The sequence below is a fragment of the Glycine max genome, chromosome 10 (assembly GCF_000004515.6).
Source record: "Glycine max cultivar Williams 82 chromosome 10, Glycine_max_v4.0, whole genome shotgun sequence".
Lineage (NCBI taxonomy): Eukaryota > Viridiplantae > Streptophyta > Magnoliopsida > Fabales > Fabaceae > Glycine > Glycine max.
In genome coordinates, this window is record NC_038246.2 from 33263007 (window position 1) to 33285041 (window position 22035).

Consider the following 22035-nt stretch of genomic DNA (forward strand, 5'->3'; position numbering starts at 1 on the left):
CGCTTCACAAGATGTGTTGGCCAAGCAAGGAAAGTGTTAAGTGCCTGCCCCACTAAGGTAACCTCGGCAGTGGGTACAGGAACGAGAGCCTCTGTATCTTTAACCTCCTCAACACCAACCTTGACTTGGCCATACAACAACGGGATGTTGTGAACTGTTGTGGATCCCTCGTAAAGTCTTCCTAGGGCAACCAAGCGGGAAGGATTTTCTTCAATATATAGGCCGCATTTGTCTGAGTCACCCATCCCTGGATTGTTCCCTGAGGGAGCAACACAACTCTCCTTTGTACTGACACGAGGACCTGAGGGACCAACCTCTGGCTCTGGAGGTAGTGCAATTCCCTGTGATTGCATCTGACACTGAAACTGCGACTGCATCTGGCTGAAGGATTCCATCATCTTTCGAGTCACTTTTTCTGTGATTGACTCCTCCAGTTGGTCTCTGATTTGTTGGGTCAGCTGTTCTAGGTCTTCAAGAGGCATGGAGGAAGAACTGTGGGATGTTCGTGAAGCTGATCCAAAGTATTGCTTTATGGTGACACCGGCTCCAACAGCACGAACACGGCCAGGGTGCTCTGGTCGCCCAATGGCAGCAGTCAGGATATCCTGACGTCCATGGGGGACAAACGATCCCTGTGACGCCTGCTCGTCCAAAGAATCCTGTACCGAACACATATTTGTCCAAGGAATTCACAAAATACACAAAGATAATTACAATTATTAATTAAAAATGACTTACAATCCTGTCAGCTATTTCTTTTGCTGCCTCAGACGTCATCTGTCCAGTTTTCTTCGTGCGGGCCATCTTCCATTTCACGTGGCGTCTGATGGGAGATGGAGGGTCAATGATGCCCTCAGTGCTTCCAGACTGGGCAGCTTCTTCCAGTCTTTTCTTTGCCTTCTCAGCCATGAGCTTTTCTTCTAAATATTCATAACCCCCACGAGACAATACGTGGGGGGCAGTGTTTTGCTTCTGGGAGGCCTGTGCCTTTTTTCGTACATCCTGCAAAAGTTTAACATTAATGAAAATGATTATTACAATAAATTATAAGAAATGATTTTGTTGTGGAAAACAACTAAAATGACAAAGTACATACCTCCCATGAGGAGTCTCTACGGGTCTGACAAAACCGAGTCCATTTCTCCTTGCTAATGCCATATTTTTCACAGACAATGTCGTCCGCACCGTCCTTGTCGACTGCAAGTGCCCATTTCCTAGTCAAGTCAGATTTAAATTGCCTCCAGCGCTCGCCGACAATCTGAAGAATTTTCTTCTTTGTCCTATTGTCAGAAGCTTCAGGGATTTGAAATTCCGCCTGACAAACAATAAATTAGGTTTTGTTGTAAGTAAATAACAAATTTAGACTATTAAAGAAAATCAACGAAGAAAACTCAAATACCTGAATATCCTCCCATATCAAATCCTTCTGAGCAGTAGGGACTTCCTTCCAGGTGTCATATGTCACGTCGACCTTATCACGAGCGACAATCCCCAAATATGTTCTTAATTTCTTCTTGTAGGGACCGTCGGCCTTGCCGGTAGCAGGATCGACGTTGACCACAGGTCTTTCTGCCCCAGGTGGTCTAGTGGCCAATGATCGTAGCCGTGTCGCCTTGCGTGTCCGCTTCAACGTAGATGGAGACGCATCAGCGTTTGCAGGAGGAGGAGGAAGAGGAGGAGGAGGCGAGGCAGGTGGAGTATCCATGGTCCTTTAAAGAAAAAAAGTTGAGTTAGTTAATATTATCAAAAAACACTGTATGAGTTATGTAAATGAATGTACCGAAATGAAATATTATATTAGAAAATTACGTTAGACGATGTTAATTAATTCTCCTTCATCATGATCATTACGATTAGCATGAACATCGTCAGCTTCTTCTTCTCCAACGTTGTTAGAAGTCATTTGTGTAGACAAAGGACTAACATAAGTGTCCATGTATGAATCATCATCTTCTACATTAACACCAATTGTTTTCCCGTTTAGAACCACAGACCACCTTTCATCACAAGGGTCTTGCACATAAAATACTTGCTTAGCTTGTTCTGCCATGATGAAAGGGTCATTCTGGTAAGCTAGTTTCTTTAAGTCTACCAACGTAAATCCTATATCATCAGTCCGCACACTGGTGTTGCTGTCAACCCACTTACATTTGAAAACACAAACAGTAAATTTGGCATAGTTAAGCTCCCATATTTCATCAATGAAGCCAAAGTAAGGGATTGAAGCTACAAAGGGATTGTCATCATGTACAGTTGCAAAGTGTTGAGATTCAGCCCTTAGGGTGACCCCGCTGTTTTGCATTGTACTTTTGTCATCTTGTGCTTTTGTGTAAAAGGAATACTTGTTTATGTCGTATCCTTGCCAAGTTATAACATTTCTTTTAGGCCCATGAGCTAGCTTTCTTAATGTTTCAGAAGCATTTTCGTCAGCAAAGATTGTATCTTTAAACCAATCACAGAAAGTCTTGTTATGATTTTTCAAGACCCAGTTCTTTGACATTTTTGGATTACTTTGTTTGACTAAATGTTGATGCTGAACTATGTATGGCAAAACTTCATTACTGTTATTCAATACATACAAGTGAGCTTGTAACAAATCTTCTACACTTGGAGTGATAACATGCAATCCTCTTGAACCTTTACCGCCCACTCTGTCATCATGGCGAGACTCAGGAAGGCCAACAGGTTTAGCCTTTTCAATGTATTCTGAACAAAATTCAACGGCTTCTTCTGCGATGTACCTTTCAACAATAGATGCTTCTGGACGATGTAGATTCTTGGTATACCCTTTTAAGATCTTCATGTAGCGCTCAACCGGATACATCCAGCGCAGATAAACAGGACCACAACATTTGATTTCTCTGACCAAGTGAACAATTAAGTGGACCATGATGTCAAAGAAAGCAGGAGGAAAATACATCTCCAACTGGCACAGTATAATTACAGCCTCGTTTTCCAAGTCATCAAACTTGACCGGATCAAGGACTTTGCTACATATGGCATTGAAGAAAAAGCACAGGCGAGTTATGGCTAACCTGACTTTGTTAGGCAAAATGTCTCGTATGGCCACGGCTAACAATTGTTGCATCAACACGTGACAATCATGAGACTTTAACCCCACCAGTTTAAGCTCCTTGAACTGCACAAGGCTCTTAATATTTGAAGAGTATCCTTGTGGTACTTTAACCTGGCGCAGACACTGGCACAAACTGATCTTCTCCTTTCTGGATAAAGTATGACAAGCTGGAGGCAAGTATATTTTTTTACCATCAGACCTTGGATGCAACTGCGATCGTATGCCCATGTCAGCTAGATCTTGACGGGTATTTAGACCATCTTTCGTCTTGCCCTGAATGTTAAGGAGTGTCCCAATGACACTGTCACATACATTTTTCTCTACATGCATAACATCAATACAATGTCTAACATCTAGATCAGACCAGTACGGAAGATCAAAGAAAATGGACCTTTTCTTCCATATGCAACTCTTACTTTTATCCTTCTTTTGGGTCTTTCCAAATACAGTATTAAGGTGTTCAACCCGCTGGAAGACCTGCTCACCAGTTAACGGTGTCTGCGCAATTTCGTGCTCTTGACTTCCATTAAAAGCTTTTTTCAATCTTCTGTAAGGGTGATGAGCTTTTAGAAAACGGCGATGTCTAGTGTACACTGTTTTTCTACCATGTTTCAGTTGTATGTAGCTTGTGTCTTCTTCACAGATGGGGCATGCAAGATGACCCTTAACACTATAACCGCTGAGATTCCCATATGCTGGAAAGTCATTAATGGTACAAAATAGCATTGCACGCATTTGAAAAGTCTCCTTGCGAAACCCATCAAACACTAAAACCCCCTCATCCCACAACTTTCTCAGGTCTTCAATCAACGGACTTAGATAAACATCAATGTCATTTCCTGGTTGTCTTGGGCCTGATATGATCATAGACAACATCATGTATTTTCGCTTCATGCACAACCAAGGCGGAAAATTGTAAATTACTAGTAGAACTGGCCATGAACTGTGTTGAGTGCTTAAATTGCCATATGGATTCATTCCATCACTGGCTAGTCCAAGTCTAAGATTTCTTGCCTCTTTGCCGAAATTCGGATACAAACTATCAATCTTCTTCCACTGGGAGCAATCAGCTGGATGACGGACCATTCCATCAGATTTTCTCCCATTAGCATGCCAGGTAAGATCTTTTGCGTCGTCTTCATTAGCAAATAAACGCTTAAACCTTGGAATGATGGGAAGATACCACAACACTTTCGCTGGAGGGCCCTTCTTTGAGTTTTCATCAGAACTGCAGTCCTCATCATCCTTCACCTTGTACCGTGACGCCCCACACCTAGGGCATTTTGACATTTCTTCAAATTCATGTCTGTACAGTATGCAATCATTAGGGCAAGCATGAATCTTCTGATACTCCATACCCATCGGACACAATATCTTCTTTGCCTGATAGTAGCTTTTAGGCAATGTGTTATCCTGTGGAAGCAGATCGTGCACTATTTGAAGCAATGAAGTAAAGCTTTTGTCACTCCATCCATATCTGGCCTTGACATTAACCAGACTTAACACCGCCGACAATAGCGTCAAGGAATTGTTGCACCCCGGATACAAAGGCTTCTTTGAGTCACCCTGCAATCTTTCATACACAGGGGCATGTGCTTGCTGGAAAGACTCTTGTCCAAGGTCACGAATCATATCCTCCAAGCGATCTCCCATTTCTACATCAAACGGTTCGGATTGTTGCCCACTCTGCATGTCTGTCATTTCACCATGCCATATCCACGTCATATAATTTCTCTTAATTCCATCACACAACAGATGCTCTCGTATGTCATCCAATATTTGTCGTCTTCCGTTCAAACAATTGATGCAAGGACAATAATATTTTCCATCTTCATCCGGTTGACCTCTTTGTGAAGCAAATTGTAAGAATTGCTCGACGCCTTCCTCATATTCTGGGCTGATGCGACTTTGATTCATCCAACTTCGATCCATCTAAGTAATAACTCGGTCATACTCTCAAAGTTATTCGATGCATGAAAATCTCACTTTTTTATTAAAGGTGTGGCCCTATCCCATTCGGCAAGACCGTCTTTTATGGTAGCTTCATACATCAGGGTTAATTCTATTTTGTTAAATTTGACAAAATTTTTGCAGCATTTCGCATTGGTCTCTAAGTACACGACATGAAATCGGTGAAATTAATTTCCCGATAATCAAGTATGCACTCAGAGAACAACTAGAAATGCATTACCAAAATTTCATCAAATTAAACAAAATAATTTTAACCTTAACACATGAATCTACCATAAAAATATCAGTCTCCCCAAACTGTCCAAACGGACAATTCAAGATTGAATACAATGATTAATGCAAACTGTCCGCAAGAATCATTGCATCCAATCTCAAACGGGAATCTAAGGTTCACTCATCATGAACACAATTTGTATAGCATATATCAATTGTCATTAATGGCAGTGAACACGTAATAAAAATATTCATTGGTAACAAACATTTGTACCTGTGATGATGAGCAGCACGGTCCAAAATGAAAACAAGAATCAAAGAAATAACTGAATGAACACCTACATAAGACAATCTTGTGTATGATAAAAAAAAAGAGTAAGATTAAGTATAACAAGCGCTCAGAAGATACGAGAACAATTTATTCTAAATTATACACACAGCTTCTATTACCTCTCACAAGATCACACGAGAGATGTGGGAGGTGGGGATTCAAACACGACTGCGCTGAGTTTTGTGTGTGTTCTCTAATTGGACAAATCAAATCTCATTACTCTCTGCTTATTTATTAGAAAGAAAAGAGAAGGCATATATTTGTGGAAAATTTTTACTCCTCCCATGCCTTTGTTTGTTTGTCTTAATTTATATATGGTTATTTTCAAATAAAAAAATCTTTAAAATTAATTAGCCTGCTTCTGGACGTTATTAGCCCAAAATTATTAGATAAATTTATTTCAACACGAGTTTGAGTCCAATATGTTTATTGGATGAATTAAATAAGCAGAGGTCAACTAATCCTAAACTTAAATACTGCTGCACTAATCCAATAAACTAATTAATTGTTTCCAATTAGCTTTAGAAAAGTGATTACAATTAGATATATACCTGGTAGTACGTTTCGATAATTTTCAGTGGCCCTTCAGCTGAATTAGGGAGTACGTGCCCTCAAGTTGAATGTTAGAGTTGTTGATGTCTCTTAAGCAATCTTCAAGTTGAAAGTGAAGCAAGAGCGACTGTCTACTAAGCAAATTAATTATTAATCATCAATGATATGGATAAACAAATTAAAAATAAGACAAATGTTAATCACTAACATTTTTTATTAAGAAATTAAATGGAATTTTTTTAAAATATATAAAATTATATTATTCATGATTTTTTTTTACATTCTCATATAATTTTTACAATAAATATTTTCTTCTCATTAATTAATGATGTAAAAATAGTTGTTAGCATAGAACAAGAAATAATTACTTATTTTGAACTGTAACGCAGCAGAATCGTTTTGTGAGTTTCACATTTGGAAAGGATAACACACAACATGGTTGGTTCAGTTAACGCGTTATGTTAATTAGTTCGATTTTCATGGTTTAGTAATTTACTTTTTTTAAAGCAATTCATGAGAAAACCAACATTTATCTTATGACGACCTCTAATTCATATTGTATTGTGATATTATACAAGTGTAGACAGAATTTCAATTAGTTAAAAAGCCAGTACTCCATCATCACCTCCCGTGGAGTGGGGCAGCTCTATACCTCAGTATATCAAACCAAATCTGACAAAATCCAAAGGCAACACCATAATATGCATCAGGGAAGACTTGATCCACATTCAAGAAGAAGCTACAAATAGTGGTTTCTGTGATTTTCTTCACGATTGACGCAAAAATATGGGGAGACTTGCATTTCCAATGTATCACCAAACACACATAATAGTGTTGCCTATTTAGGTAAAAATTACTTAACAGTTACAGTAAACGAAGATCTAACACTTTCAAATTTCAAACATCATGAAACCAAAGTTTCCCAGGATAAAAGACACATTTTTATTTCAAAAGGCAATAACGTTTAGTGCAGTACGAAGATCTAAACTTCTATTTCTCAAGTTCACAAAGAAATCCAAACAACTGAACAATAAAAACCACTAGCACAGACAAATAATTAAGCCTTGTCTGTTCACTGTTTTCAAACTTCAAAGAGCAAGAAATAAGCGGAATGCAGAGCAATTCATCAATGCCACCTCCGAACTCAAAATCGAGACCTAAAATTAATCAAACGGACTTCGAAATGAGTTAACCACTCGGAGACGAAGCAAAACCTTAAGCTCAAACAGAGAAATGAAGTGGCTGGCGTAACCTAATAAGAATAGCGAAAGTGGCGGAACGACGCTAGGGTTTAGGAGAATCGAAAAATAGAGGCAAGAGAAGGGACCTTTGGAGATCGGAAAGGGAGGTGCGGCGGAGATGTGGAGGCGAGTGGTGGCGGAGGCACGGTCAGCCATGGTTGATCGGCGAGTCTCTCTGATGATTGCGATTGAACCAACAACGGTGTGAGGTGAGTGAGGGGAACCGAAACGAGGGGCGAGAGGGGTGAATATAGGTTAAGCCTCAAATGGAAGATAAATGTTGGGTGCACGTTAGCATGCTGCGACCCACAGGCTCACGTTAGCGGGCGAACCCCCTTGTGGTAAATTACTTTAAAAAAAGAGAAAGAAATTCACTTGTCAAGAATAAGTGTTGGTAAACGTACTTCATCCAATAACTTATCTATAAATATTAAATTTCATCTATCTAATTTTCAATTAGTAGTAATTAAGTATATCACATTTTTATATAATTTAAATACATGCCTATATACTTTATCAATCAACTTCATTTTGACGAATGATATGCCTTTTAAAAAATATTAATTTTATATTTTTTATACTCTATTTGAATTTTAAAAAATTATTATATTTTTTATATTTCAGTAAATATAAACAACTGGTAAAACAGTGATTAAAAAATCGGTTTCAGAATTTCCTATTAGTAGTTGGTTAAATTCTTGTAAAGTCATTAGTAATTTTTTTATCTGAAAAAATTACTTTATTCCAAGAGTCTATCTTTATTTATTTTTTAATGATAAATTAAAAATTCTAAGGGGAAGGAATGATATTTCTGTTTCCAAATTCTTTAATGAGCAATCATGTCATTCTGCTGTCTAGACCAAATTCTTTAATGAGCAATCACTTTATCCTTTTAAATTTTATAGTTTTTAATTTTTTATTACCATTTTTAGAAAAACTTATATAATTTTTTATTTGATATCAGTTTTGTAAAAAAAGTCACATACCTTAACTAAAAGATCCCACAAATCACTATTTTCTTTAAAGTAGAAAATCCTTTCTCAATTTACGTTTTAAGCTTCATTTTATGTTAGGCTGACATTGAATTGGTGCTCATAGAATATTAATTAAAAAATTTAAAAAAAATTATTATATAAATCACAAGAGATTATAAATACTTATCAGTATAATTTTTATTTAATATTATTGAATACTACTACCAGTATAATTTTTATTTAATTTTATTATAAATACTTATCAATCAGTTGTTTTTAAGTGTATTTTCGGTTTAGCATCTCCTAATGTAAAATCCACGATTGCAGTGAAACTGTTAACTGATTTTATTTTTTTTTAATTTTTAACCAATTGACGTGGTATTTTATGTTCTTTAACGTTTTTTTCTAAAATATGTATCTTTTTAACGGCATGTATTTAATATTATGCAAGAATCATATCTTAAATTAATTTTTAGAATTTTTTTTATAAATAACAATGATTTTATATTTATTCTGAAATATGTCCATTGAAATAAATTATTTTATCGGTCATAGAGATCTGACTAAACAATTATTTTTTTTTGTCTTTTCTTGGTTGAATAGTTATTATATATTTTTATGTTTAATTTTTACGAATAAAAAAAATTAATCAATCCGACCCTACACTTACTTGGATAGTAGTCACACACTACATTTGGACATTTGCAGTAGATCGATCTTTGACAAAAAAAAGTTACGCAAGATTTTAATTTCTATAAAGAAACCATATAATTTTTTTATATCATTCATTAGTTAAAATTTATTATTACTACAATTTTTAGGATAACTAACATGAAAAAAAATTGTACATAATAATTTATTATTAAATATTAGTGTAAAAAATTAAATTATTAACATATACTATTTACTCTTTTTTTTAGTAGCATCCACTATTTACTCTTAACACAATGAATTTGGTAATAACCAAAATATTAAATTTTACGTCCATTTGTATGTTGGTCATTTAAGCAGTGAAGAAAAAACTTTGCTTAATCAAATAACAAAAAATATGGCGAAATCTGATCAAATTTTGTTGATTAAATAATAATAAAATTAAATTTACGAAATTCATTTTAAAAATTTAGTTTAATTTTTAAATGTTTACCTTTTGAATTTATAATTGTTTCTTAATTATTATATATTTTTAATTAAAATATAATTAATAACGCAATATATGATTTTTTTAAAATATATAAAAATTAAAAAAAAATTTATATTAACATCGGTTTTTTGGAAAACCGATGTTAACATATCATACGTTAACATCGGTTTTTCAAAAACCGATGTTAAGAATGATACTTTATTTACAAATATGCCACCGCGTTTAACTTAACATCGGTTTTGTAAAAAACCGATGTTAATAAGCCGATGTTAAAACTACTTTTTGTAATAGTGTTCCTTTGCCGCCTCAGACGTCATTTGCCCAGTTTTCTTGGTGCGGACCATCTTCCACTTCACGTGGCGTCTGACGGGAGATGGAGGGTCAATGACGCCCTTAGTGCTTCCGGACTGGGCAGCTTTTTCCAGTCTTTTCTTTGTCTTCTCAGCCATGAGCTTTTGTTCTAAATATTTATAACTCCGACGAGAACACACGTGGGGGGCAGTGTTTTGTTTCTGGATGGCCTGTGCCTTTTTCCGCACATCCTGCAAAAATTGAACATTCATGAAAATGATTACTACAATGAATTATAAGAAGTGATTTTTTTTTTTTGTGGAAAACAACTAAAATGACAAAGTACATACCTCCCACGAGGGGTCTCTGCGGGTCTGACAAAACTGGGCCCATTTCTCCTTGCTAATGCCGTATTTTCATAGACAATGTCGTCCACACCGTCCTTGTCGGCTACAAGTGCCCATTTCCAAGTCAAGTCAGATTTAAACTGCCTCCACCGTTCGCCGATAGTCTGAAGAATTTTCTTCTTTGTCCTACTGTCAGAAGCTTCAGGGATTTCAAATTCCGCTTGACAAACAATAAATTAGGTTTTATTGTAAGTAAATAACAAATTTAGGCTACTAAAGAAAATCAAAGAAGAAAACTAAAATACCTAAATATCCTCCCATATCAAATCCTTCTGAGTAGCAGGGACTTCCTTCCAGGTCTTGTATGTCACTTTGACCTTATCACGAGCGGTAATCCCCAAATATGTTGTTAATTTCTTCTTGTAGGGACCGTCGGCCTTGCCGGTAACAGGATGAAAGTTGACCATAGGTCATTCTGCCCCAGGTGGTCTAGTGACCAATGATCGTAGCCGTGTCGCCTTGCGTGTCCGTAACAATGTAGACGGAGATGCTAATGCGTCTGCAAGAGGAGGGGGAAGAGGAGGAGGAGGAGAGGCAGGTGGAGTAGCCATGGTCCTTTAAAGAGAAAAAGTTGAGTTAGTTAATATTATCAAAAAGTATTGTATGAGTTATGTAAATGAATGTACTGAAATGAAATACTATATTAGAAAATTACGTTAGACGATGTTAATTAATTCTCCTTCATCATGATCATTACGATTAGCATGAACGTCGTTAGCTTCTTCTTCTCCGACGACGTTAGAAGTCATTTGTGTGGACAAAGGACTAACATAAGTGTCCATGTATGAATCATCATCTTCTACATTAACACCAATTGTTTTCCCGTGTAGAACCACGAACCACCTTTCATCATAAGGGTCTTGCACATAAAATACTTGCTTAGCTTGTTCTGCCATGATGAAAGGGTCATTCTGGTAAGCTAGTTTCTTTAGGTCTACCAACGTAAATCCTACATCATCAGTCCGCACACCGGTGTTTCTGTCAACCCACTTACATTTGAAAACACAAATAATAAATTTGACATAGTTAAGCTCCCATATTTCATCAGTGAACCCAAAGTAAGGGATGGAAGTTACACAAGGATTGTCATCATGTACACTTGCAAAGTGTTGAGATTCAGCCCTTAGGGTGACCCTGCTATTTTGCATTGTACTTTTGTCGTCTTGTCCTTTTGTGTAAAAGGAATACTTATTTATGTCGTATCCTTGCCAAGTTATAACATTTCTTTTAGGCCCATCAACTAGCTTTCTTAATGTTTCAGAAGCATTTTCGTCAGCAAAGATTGTATCTTTAAACCAATCAAAGAAAGTCTTGTTATGCTTTTTCAAGACCCAGTTCTTTGACATTTTTGGATTACTTTGTTTGACTAAACCTTCATGCTGAAGTATGTATGACAAAACTTCATTACTGTTGTTCAACACATACAAGTGAGCTTGTAACAAATCTTCTACACTTGGAGTGATAACATGCAGTCCTCTTGAACCCTTACCGCCCACTCCGTCGTCATGGTGAGACTCAGGAAGCCCAATAGGTTTAGCCTTTTCAATGTACTCTGAACAAAATTCAATCGCTTCTTCTGCGATGTACCTTTCAACAATAGATGCTTCCGGATGATGTAGATTCTTGGTATACCCTTTTAAGATATTCATGTAGCGCTCAACCGAGTACATCCAACCCAGATAAACAGGACCACAATATTTGATTTCTCTGACAAGGTGAACAATTAAGTGGACCATGATGTCAAAGAAAGCAGGAGGAAAATACATCTCCAGCTGGCATAGTATAATTGCAGCCTCGTTTTCCAGGTCATTAAATTTGATAGGATCAAGGACTTTGCTACATATGGCATTGAAGAAAAAGCACAGGCGAGTTATGGCAAACCTGACTTTGTTAGGAAAAATGTCTCGTATGGCCACGACTAACAATTTTTGTATCAGCACGTGACAATCATGAGACTTTAACTCCACCAGCTTAAGCTCCTTCAACTGCACAAGGCTCTTAATATTTGAAGAGTATCCTTGTGGGACTTTAACCCGGCGTAGACATTGGCAAAAACTGATCTTCTCCTTTCTGGACAAAGTATGACAAGCTGGAGGCAAGTATATTTTTTTACCATCAGACCTTGGATGCAACTGCGATCATATGCCCATGTCAGCTAGATCTTGACGGGTATTCAGACCATCTTTCATCTTGCCTTGAATGTTAAGGAGCATCCCAATCACACTGTCACATACATTTTTCTCCACATGCATAACATCAATACAATGTCTAACATCTAGATCAGACCAATACGGAAAAAAAAAATGGACCTCTTCTTTCATATGCAAGTGTTACTTTTATCCTTCTTTTGGGTCTTTCCAAATACAGTATTCAGGTGTTCAACCCGCTGGAAGACCTGCCCACCAGTCAACGGTATCGGTGCATATTCGTGCTCTTGACTTTCATTAAAAGCTTTTTTCAATCTTTTGTAAGGGTGATGAGGTTTTAGAAAACGGTGATGCCTAGTGTACACTGTTTGTCTACCATGTTTCAATTGTATGTAGCTTGTGTCTTTTTCACAGATGGGGCATGCATGATGACCCTTAACACTGTAACCGCTCAGATTCCCATATGCTAGAAAGTCATTAATGGTACAAAAAAGCATTGCATGTATTTCAAAAGTCTCCTTGTGAAACCCATCGAACACTAAAACCCCCTCGTCCCACAACTTTCTCAGGTCTTCAATCAACGAACTTAGGTAAACATCAATGTCATTTCCTGGCTGTCTTGGGCCGGATATCATCATAGACAACATCATGTATTTTCGCTTCATGCACAACCAAGGAGGAAAATTGTAAATTACTAGCAGAACTGGCCATGAACTGTGTTGAGTGCTTAAACTGCCATATGGATTCATTCCATCACTGGCTAGTCCAAGCCTAAGATTTCTTGCCTCTTTCCCGAAATCTAGATACAAACCATCAATCTTCTTCCACTGCGAGCAATCAGCCGGATAACAGACCATTCCATCAGCGTTTCTCCCATTTGCATGCCAGGTAAGGTCTTTTGCATCGTCTTCATTAGCAAAGTGACGCTTAAACCTTGGAATGATTGGAAGACACCACAACACCTTCACTGGAGGGCCTTTCTTTGAGTTTTCATCTGAACTACAGTCTTCATCATCCTTCACTTTGTACCGTGACGCCCCACACCTAGGGCATTTGGACATTTCTTCGAATTCATGTCTGTACAGTATGCAGTCATTCGGGCAAGCATGAATTTTCTGATACTCCATATCCATCGGACATAGTATCTTCTTGGCTTGATAGTAGTTTTAGGCAATGTGTTTTTCTCTAGAAGCAGATCGTGCACTACTTGAAACAGTAAAGTAAAACTTTTGTCACTCCACCCATATCTGGCCTTGACATTAACCAGACTTAACATGACTGACAACAGTGTCAACGAATTGTTGCACCCCGGATACAAAGGCTTCTTTGAGTCACTCTGCAATCCTTCATACACAAGGGCATGTGCTTGCTGAAAAGACTCTTGTCCAAGGTCACGTATCATATCCTCCAAGTGATCTCCCATTTCTACATCAAACGGTTCTGATTGGGGTCCACTCTGCATGTCTGTCATTTCACCATGCCATATCCACGTCGTATAATTCCTCTTAATTCCATCACACAACAGATGGTCTCGTATGTCGTCCAGTATTTGTCATCTTCTGTTCAAACAATTGATGCAAGGACAATAATATTTTTCATCTTCATCCGATCGATCTCTTTCTGAAGCAAATTGTAAGAACTGCTCGACACCTTTCTCATATTCTGGGCTGATGCGACTTTTATTCATCCAACTTCGATCCATCTAAGTAATAACTCTGTGATACTCAGAAACTTATTCGATGCATGAAAAACTCACTCTTTTATTATAGGTGTGGCTCTACCCCATTTAGGAAGACCGTCTTTTATGGTAGCTTCATACGTCAGGGTTAATTCTATTTTGTTAAATTTGACAAAATTTTGACAACATTTCACATTGGTCTCCAAGTACATCACATGAAATCGGTGAAATTAATTTCCCGATAATCAAGTATGTACCCAGAGAACAACTAGAAATGCATTGAATTGAAATTTCATCAAATTCAACAAAATAATGTTAACCATAACGCATGAATCTACCATAAAAATATCAGTTTCCCCAAACTGTCCAAACGGACAATTCAAGATTGAATACAATGATTAATGCAAACTGTATGCAAGAATCATTGCATTCAGTCTCAAACGGAAATCTAAAGTTCACTCATAATGAACACAATTTGTATAACATATATCAATTGTCATTAATGATAGTGAACAAGTAATAAAAATATTAATATCAAAGCAACAATCCAATAAATAACTCAATCACCAGCTACATGAATTATGAATTAACTAATGTCATGTGACACCACCTATTCAAATAAGTAATAACCCCGTCCTCCTTTATCCTTCATTTGCTTTTATCGGAAATCTCCAGCTATTGCTCTCCACCAACTCAATTTCTCACACCTTTACCTTACTCTCCGCTGCACCACCTTTTCACCGTCACAAGTCACAACCCTCCCCTTCTCCTTTCTCGCAATTCTTTGTGGGGACTCTGTTTTTCTTCTTCTATTTTTTTCCATTTATCAGAATTCAGAAACTAGTTTCTAAAATTATACAAATGCATTTAAAAAAACTAATTTCCGTAATACTTTGAAATGTGTTTTGAAAATTAGTTTTTAAAAAAAAAGTGCGGGATTGTAGTTATTAAAAGTTAGAAAAAATGAAAAAGAATTTGCTACAAAATTCCTATGACGCAATTTAGATTTCAGAAGCCTAATAGAATTATTGAGCCCAATTCAGTAAGATAGTACAAACTTTAGATTTGCCTTATTTTATTATTTCTTTATCCGTTGGGAATGGGTATTGGAACTGACATAAGTGTATTATTGATGTGTATAATAAAATATATTATGTCTTAACTCTTACTGTAAGTTAGCTATTACATGGTTTGCTCCTTCTTTTCTATTTTGCCTTTCTCTTAATGTAACAAAAAAAAAAAAACAAGTATTAAGTTGTCTTTTGTTTATATATAAAAAAATCTATTTTTATATTATACTACTTGTTTCTCTCATTTGAAAGTATACTCCACGCACTACCATTACAACTAGTTAAAAAAAAATAAAAAAAATATTTTTCAATTATTTAAAATTACTTCTTTTACATTTATTTTTATACTTATCTTCTTAACTATGTATCACTTTCAATCTATTATGCTTTATTTCTATCTTCAGATAGTGTCTCAATAGTTCCTTTATAAAAGATTTTGTAAATAATTAAAAGTAATCTTATTCCACAGTTTCATATTTAAACTGTTACAATAAATGTTACAACTATTTATTATAAATTCAAAATATATTTTATATATTAAATTATAATTTTTACTTTATAATTAATTTATACATTCAAAATTTATCTAGTACAAATTTTAATAATATAACAATAAATGTTTAGTATTATCTACAATACTAGACTAAAATGCTAATTTTTAGTTTAAAATGCCATTATCCATATGATAATGATAATGCCACCTCATTTTGTTCTTCCTCAAGTCTCAACTGCCGCTCATACAGTCATTTTTCTTTGAACATCATTGCTAACTAACCATGCTAACCCGTTAAAGAATTGACTCTAGTAATTGTTAGGCAATTATTAACACATGTTTCAATGAGTGATCAACTTTGTTTTGTGACCATTGCGATTAACTTTTTCTTTGAAGAATTTCTTCCTGGTCAAAGGACAAGACAACAACAATTCAGAAACCTCCTCCCTCACCCTTTTTGTTTTTTCCCTTTATTCTTCGTCTCATCTGGAGTAGAATTTTAGCCCAACACGAACGTCCAAGACATGGTACTTAAGATTTATTTTATAATTATGATTTTAATAATTAAAATTAATCAACTTAATTTTTTTCATTAGTTTTAATGGATTAATTAACATCGGTTAACATCAATTTTTTAACATCGGTGTTTTATTGAAAACCGATGTTAAACTTACATTTTAAATTGTATTTGACTCGACCTATTTCGCTCGCGCTCCCTTCTTCTCCGTTTACCCTCTCTCGCTTTCTTCTTCTCTGTGAACCCTTTCGCGCTCTCTTCTCCATTACACTGTAAACATCGAAGGTTGTTGTTCTCCATTGCACTGAAGACCGTGACAGGTACGCTTCGTCTACCTGTGTTGTTCTATTGAACTGAAGAGCGTGACCGTGCTAGGTTTGTTTCTGGAACCCTTGGTTAAGCTAAGGACCTTTTTTGGTTTCTGGTGCAAGGATTGGTGAATTGGTGGTCACCTGAGGTACATTTGACTGGTAGTACATGGTGTTTGTGGTCTGCTGAGGTACATTTCACCTGAGGTACAATCTCGCCGACATTGTCGCTGTTGTGTTCGAGGTAAGCTTCATGTCTTCATTGTAAGTTTGTGGTTCCGCGTACTTGGTGTTTGTGCTCTTTCTTCTTATAGATTGTTAGTTAGTTTCTTAAATAGTTACTACTACTAGCTAGGGTTTCGAATGCAGGTAGTGTTGCTTGGAAAGCTGTGTATCCATTAGGTTCTGGTCACTATTTTCCTCAGTTACTTCTCCTTGCATCAAAAGGTATGCGCTCCTTGTTGTGTATCCATTAGGTTTTGCTCTCCGTTTCCAGCAATGTACTGAATGTGGATGAATATGAATCTTTGTTGTATGTTCTAAAAATCTGGTAGCTGCCTCAATTTCTTGAATAGCATTTTTTGTTCTTGTATGGTTTTTTTTTTTTTGCACAACAGAAATCAGTAGTATTATATATAATACAGTACCTAACTAGTGTCTTCTTTAGTGTCTTTTTTTTAGGCCCTCTTGTTTCTGTGGATGAACAACTAAGTAGTGTCTTCTTTCCCATTGTTTCTTAACCAGTTCTTCCTTAGATGCTCTCTCCAGCTTCTTCTCTGGCATTCTTTTCTCCACCTCTGACCTGAATACTTCTATCCCCTGCATTTTGCCAAGCAAAATACACTTAATGACAGTGGAAATAGATTAGTACTACTAAATTTTGGACAGAGGATTAGTTCCATAACTAGCCTAAATGGCCTAACACATCTTAGATACCTCAAAATCTTAGCAAGGAGTCAAAAGCCTAAACTACATTGATTACAATAAAAAAAAAATCCAAAAAATCCAGATTTCTGATATGAAAATATTTTATAAAGAATATTGATTCATAAACACTTATATATACCAAACTCCTTATTAATACATAATTTATCTTTATTTCTCTTTTTCTATTATATATTATATCATGTTACTTATAATACTTGTACTTCTGCGTCTCTGTTTCACTCTAGAAGTCAAATATGCATGGATTTTTTTCCTTTTATAAATTGCAGTAATTTTTGTTTGAGGAAAATTACTTGGACCATTATTTTTTTTATATTTTTAGTATTTTATTTTATTTAAAATATAAGTATGAGCAGTATATATTATTTAATTTGACGGATAAAGGGAACAATCAATAAGTTTCGTTTTGACTGAACATTGGCAAGAGTTTGATGTTGCGTTGAGATGGCTTGCATGCTCCCTACCCTTCCATAATTGTTGGTCTCTTTCAGTGCCTCAGGTCTGTTTCTCTCTCTCTCTCTCTCTCTCTCTCTCTAAACTAAAGTTTCAAGCTTCAATTGAATGAGTGTACTAAGTCATAATGGGTCACCTAATTTCTTTCAATTCACTTCCATTATAGTATTTCCTGATTTTCCTTCACACGCTGCTGTTTGGTCTTTCTTAATTTGCCTCTTCTTTTCTCTTTTCTTGTTGGTATGCTTTGCCGCTGTTATTTTTATGTATAATCATCATTATTATTATATGAATATGATATGCTCAGATGACTTTTCCCTTTGTCCTATTAGCTATTTCCTTTGATGGGTTTTTTTTTTTTTGGAAGGCAAAAGATATATATATTATTAATAGGTAAACTAGTACCAGTGGTACCAGAAATTAAGATTACAAGGCACCAGAGTTCTGCCCTCCAAAATAACAACCCACCCTAATACAACAAGATTATAGAAGCCCATTCATACTATCCAAAGGAATTCGATATATTGGAAGACCAATGGTTGAAGCTAATATTAAAATCTTTTTCTTTAGCCTTTAGCCATGACCAAACTAAAAATATAGCATGATCCATGACTTTATAAGGATCAAAAGGTTTTCCTTGGAAAATCAGGTTGTTCCTATGATGCCAAATAGAGCTAGATAAGGCAATCCACCACCCACACCTTGTATCATGATACACAGGTTCCCCAAAGCCTTCACAGAATTGAATAAAGTGGCACTTCGGGGTAATTGGAAGGGGACCTACTACCCGGATTCATCTCATGGATTCCCACCACAAACCTTTTGTCAGATTACAGTTGAAAAATAGGTGACCCACATCCTCCTGTACACTTCCACACAAAGGGAAGTTATGGTCCTGGATATTGATATTTCTTCTGAGAAGATTGTCCTTGGTGGGGAGTCTATTTTTAAGGAGCCTCCAACAGAAAACCACTACCTGAGGGGGAATTTTCAACTTCCAGATTGTCTTATAAATCATCCCATCTGAACTTGTAGTGCTGGGGTTAATGCATAAATTGTAAGTTGATTTAGTAGTGTATTGACCATGGGGTTCAGCCAGCCACAACATAGAATCTTTAATATTCCTCTGAATAGGAGTAGAGTAGATTGCCTCCATAAACTGCACAGCTAAATCACTTTCATGATCAAATAAATTCCTCCTCCACCTGAGGTCCCACCCCCAACTATCATTATTAAAATCACCCATGTTTGAGATGAGAGAATTTTGTTGTCTACTAATCCGAAAAAGTTGATTATATTTCTGCTCAAGGGTGTAGTCTGCCCTAGCCACTTGTCTGTCTAGAATTTGATTCTTTCCCCACTCCCAACCTTCCAAGTCAGATGATATTTGAAAATATCAATATCCGACTGATGGTATAGCTTTCTAAGGTCCCTCCACCAATGGGAATATCCCCTCTTGTCTGTATCAAGCTAGAATTCTGACCAACCCCCATATTTAGAGTTTAAGACTCTTACCCAAAGCTGCTGCTGACCAGATGGAAAAGCCCACATCCATCTGCCCATCAAAGCTACGTTGAATTTCGAAATATCCTTTATTCCCAGACCCCCATCATTTTTGGGCAGACAAATATTAGCCCATTTCACCCAAGGAATTTTGTTATGAGCATTGTCTCCACCCTACAGAAAATTCCTTTGTAAGGATATGAGTCTTTGGACTATCCTTTGAGGTATCTTGAAAAAGGAGAGAAGGTAAATTGGAAGGGCATTCAGGACCGAGTTGATAAGGGTAACCTTCCCCCTATAGATATGTCTTTCTGGGCCCATTTGGATAATTTAGATTTGAATTTAGTAATGAGAGGCTCCCACACCAGCTGACTTGAAGGATTGGCACCAATAGGGATGCCTAAGTAGTGAAAAGGATAATCCATTTGACTACAATTCAGGGTATGAGCTGCTTCCAAACCCCAATTAACTCCACCTCCTATGATCCCAAATTGGCTTTTAGCAAAATTAATCTTTAAGCCAGAAGCCAATTCAAAGCCTCTAAGTAGAGCCTTTACAACATAGACATTCTCCCAAGCAACCTCACCCACAAAAACAGTGTCATCAGCATATTGCAATATATTAATAGGTTCCTTCCTCTTTCCAACTAAGAAGCTTCTGTAGAGATTTTTCTGGGCTACTTCCCTCATCATACCAGTGAGTCCTTCCCCAATTATGTTGAAAAGCAAGGGGGCTAAAGAATCTCCTTGTCTCAAGCCTCTTGAGGGGCTAAATTCCTTAGATGGGCTACCATTAATCAAAACCGATATAGTTGCTGATTGTAGGCAAGCTGATATCCATTTCCTCCATTTTTGGCAGAACCCCAACCTAAACAGCATATAATCCAAGAAGGACCAAGATACAGAATCATAGGCCTTTTCGAAATCCACCTTGAAAATCATTACTGGCTTCTTGCTTCTCATTGCTTCCTCCACCACCTCATTAAGAATCAAGATGCCATGAAGAATGTGTCTTCCTTTGATGAAAGCTGACTGTCTTTCATCAATGAGATCATCCATAACAGACCTTAATCTGTTAGACAACAGCTTGGCTATGACTTTATACATGCAACCTATCAAAGATATAGGTCTATAATCATTGAGGGACTGAGGGTGATTCATTTTGGGAATTAAGGCCACAAAGGAAGCATTGCTGCCTCTAGGAAAGCTTCCATGAGCATAGAACTCATCCACAAATCTTCTAAACTCTGGATTCAGCACATCCCAGAATTGCTTAATAAAATTGAAGTTAAGGCCATCTGGCCCAGGGCATTTATCCCCTCCACAACCCCACACTACTTCTTTGATCTCTTGGTCAGAGAATGGGGCAGTCAGCTGCTCCCTTTGCCCCTGAGAAATAGATTTGAAGTGAATCCCATCCAAGGTAGGTCTAGAGTGCATCTGTTCAGTGAATCTATTCTGGAAGAAATTAGCAACTTCAGTTTTCACTGTATTAGGTTGCTGGACCCACTCCCCATCTATAAGGATACCTGGGATAACATTATATGCTCTCCTGAAGTTTATTAATCTGTGAAAATAAGCAGTGTTGTAGTCCCCTTCCTTCAACCATCTAGCCCTATATTTTTGTCTCATTAAAGATTCAAAAGCATTTGAGGCATTCCATAACTCCTGCTGAAGTGCATTTCTATCCTTAAGCTCTTGATTAGACAGATTTCGATGAGAGGCTAGGTTCTCCACCTCATTTAGTTTCTGCTGAATATTGAGGATCTTCTTGGCATTAATATTCCCCTCTACCTTGCTCCACTGTTTTATAACAGCTTTTAAGTTTTTCAGCTTGTTCTTAAGGACAATACCCCCCCAACCCCTCTGCTGATCATTTTTCCAAGCCTCCCTCACCATTTTTTGATACCCCTTTTGTTTTCCAAGAATTTTTCTTAACTGGTTCTTCCTATGGTCATCATGGCTTGAATACTCAGCTTGTGCTGAAAGTCATGTGAATTGTGCAGTGTGCAAATGAAACAACTGCTAGTACTATTGTAGACAAATTTTCCTTCTCCATTACTCACGGAAAAAGCTAAACCCATTATCATTATGGTTCTTCTCTATTTGAATACTGGACAACCCTCAACCTCAATTCCTGGTGCAGTTGGGCAAGTGGCCAATGGGCAATGGTCCAATTCACTTCCCCACCATTTGAGATTATGGTCAACATTTTGCAGGGCAAAGAATATTAAAACACCCATAAAAGCTGTGCCTGCATCCAGTGCTGCTGATAGTACATAATTGTACTTCTGCCACCAGCGTTTGCTGTAGCGGAACACAAAGTAATTGAAGATCATTCCAGTCACTAGCCAGCTTGCATTATTGGTTGGAGTTGCTGGTGGCATTCCAGCAAAGCCGTAGGTTATAAATGGTATGTTGATCAGTGGTATCCATTTCTTCTCATGGAAGATTTTGCTCAACACCCAAATGGGAACTGGCAGCACTGCTCCAATCAGGAATAACCACACAAGGTTCCTATATAGCCCATCAGGTCCAAATAGCCTCTTTGGTCCAATCATACCCCATATAACTGATGCATCCAACTAATATTTACACCCTCAACCACGTATCAAGAACAAACATACAAATATACAAACAAATAAATAATTGGGCTACTTCCTGAATCCAACGGTATCCCCAATTTGGCTTTTGGCAAAATTGATCTTCAAACCCGAGGCCATTT

The 22035-nt window shown here is 36.9% G+C and overlaps 1 protein-coding gene across 1 annotated transcript; it reads right to left on the minus strand.

The window, feature by feature from the left end:
* Positions 1-3182: 3182 nt before the first annotated feature.
* LOC121172970 (uncharacterized) lies at positions 3183-6091 on the minus strand. Its single transcript, XM_041006202.1, has 5 exons — positions 5711-6091; positions 5535-5612; positions 4306-5008; positions 4160-4212; positions 3183-3224 (listed from the first exon to the last, which is right to left on the minus strand). Exons 3-5 carry the CDS (start codon positions 5006-5008, stop codon positions 3183-3185), a joined length of 798 nt encoding a protein of 265 aa, XP_040862136.1. The 5' UTR covers positions 5535-5612; positions 5711-6091.
* Positions 6092-22035: the final 15944 nt, after the last annotated feature.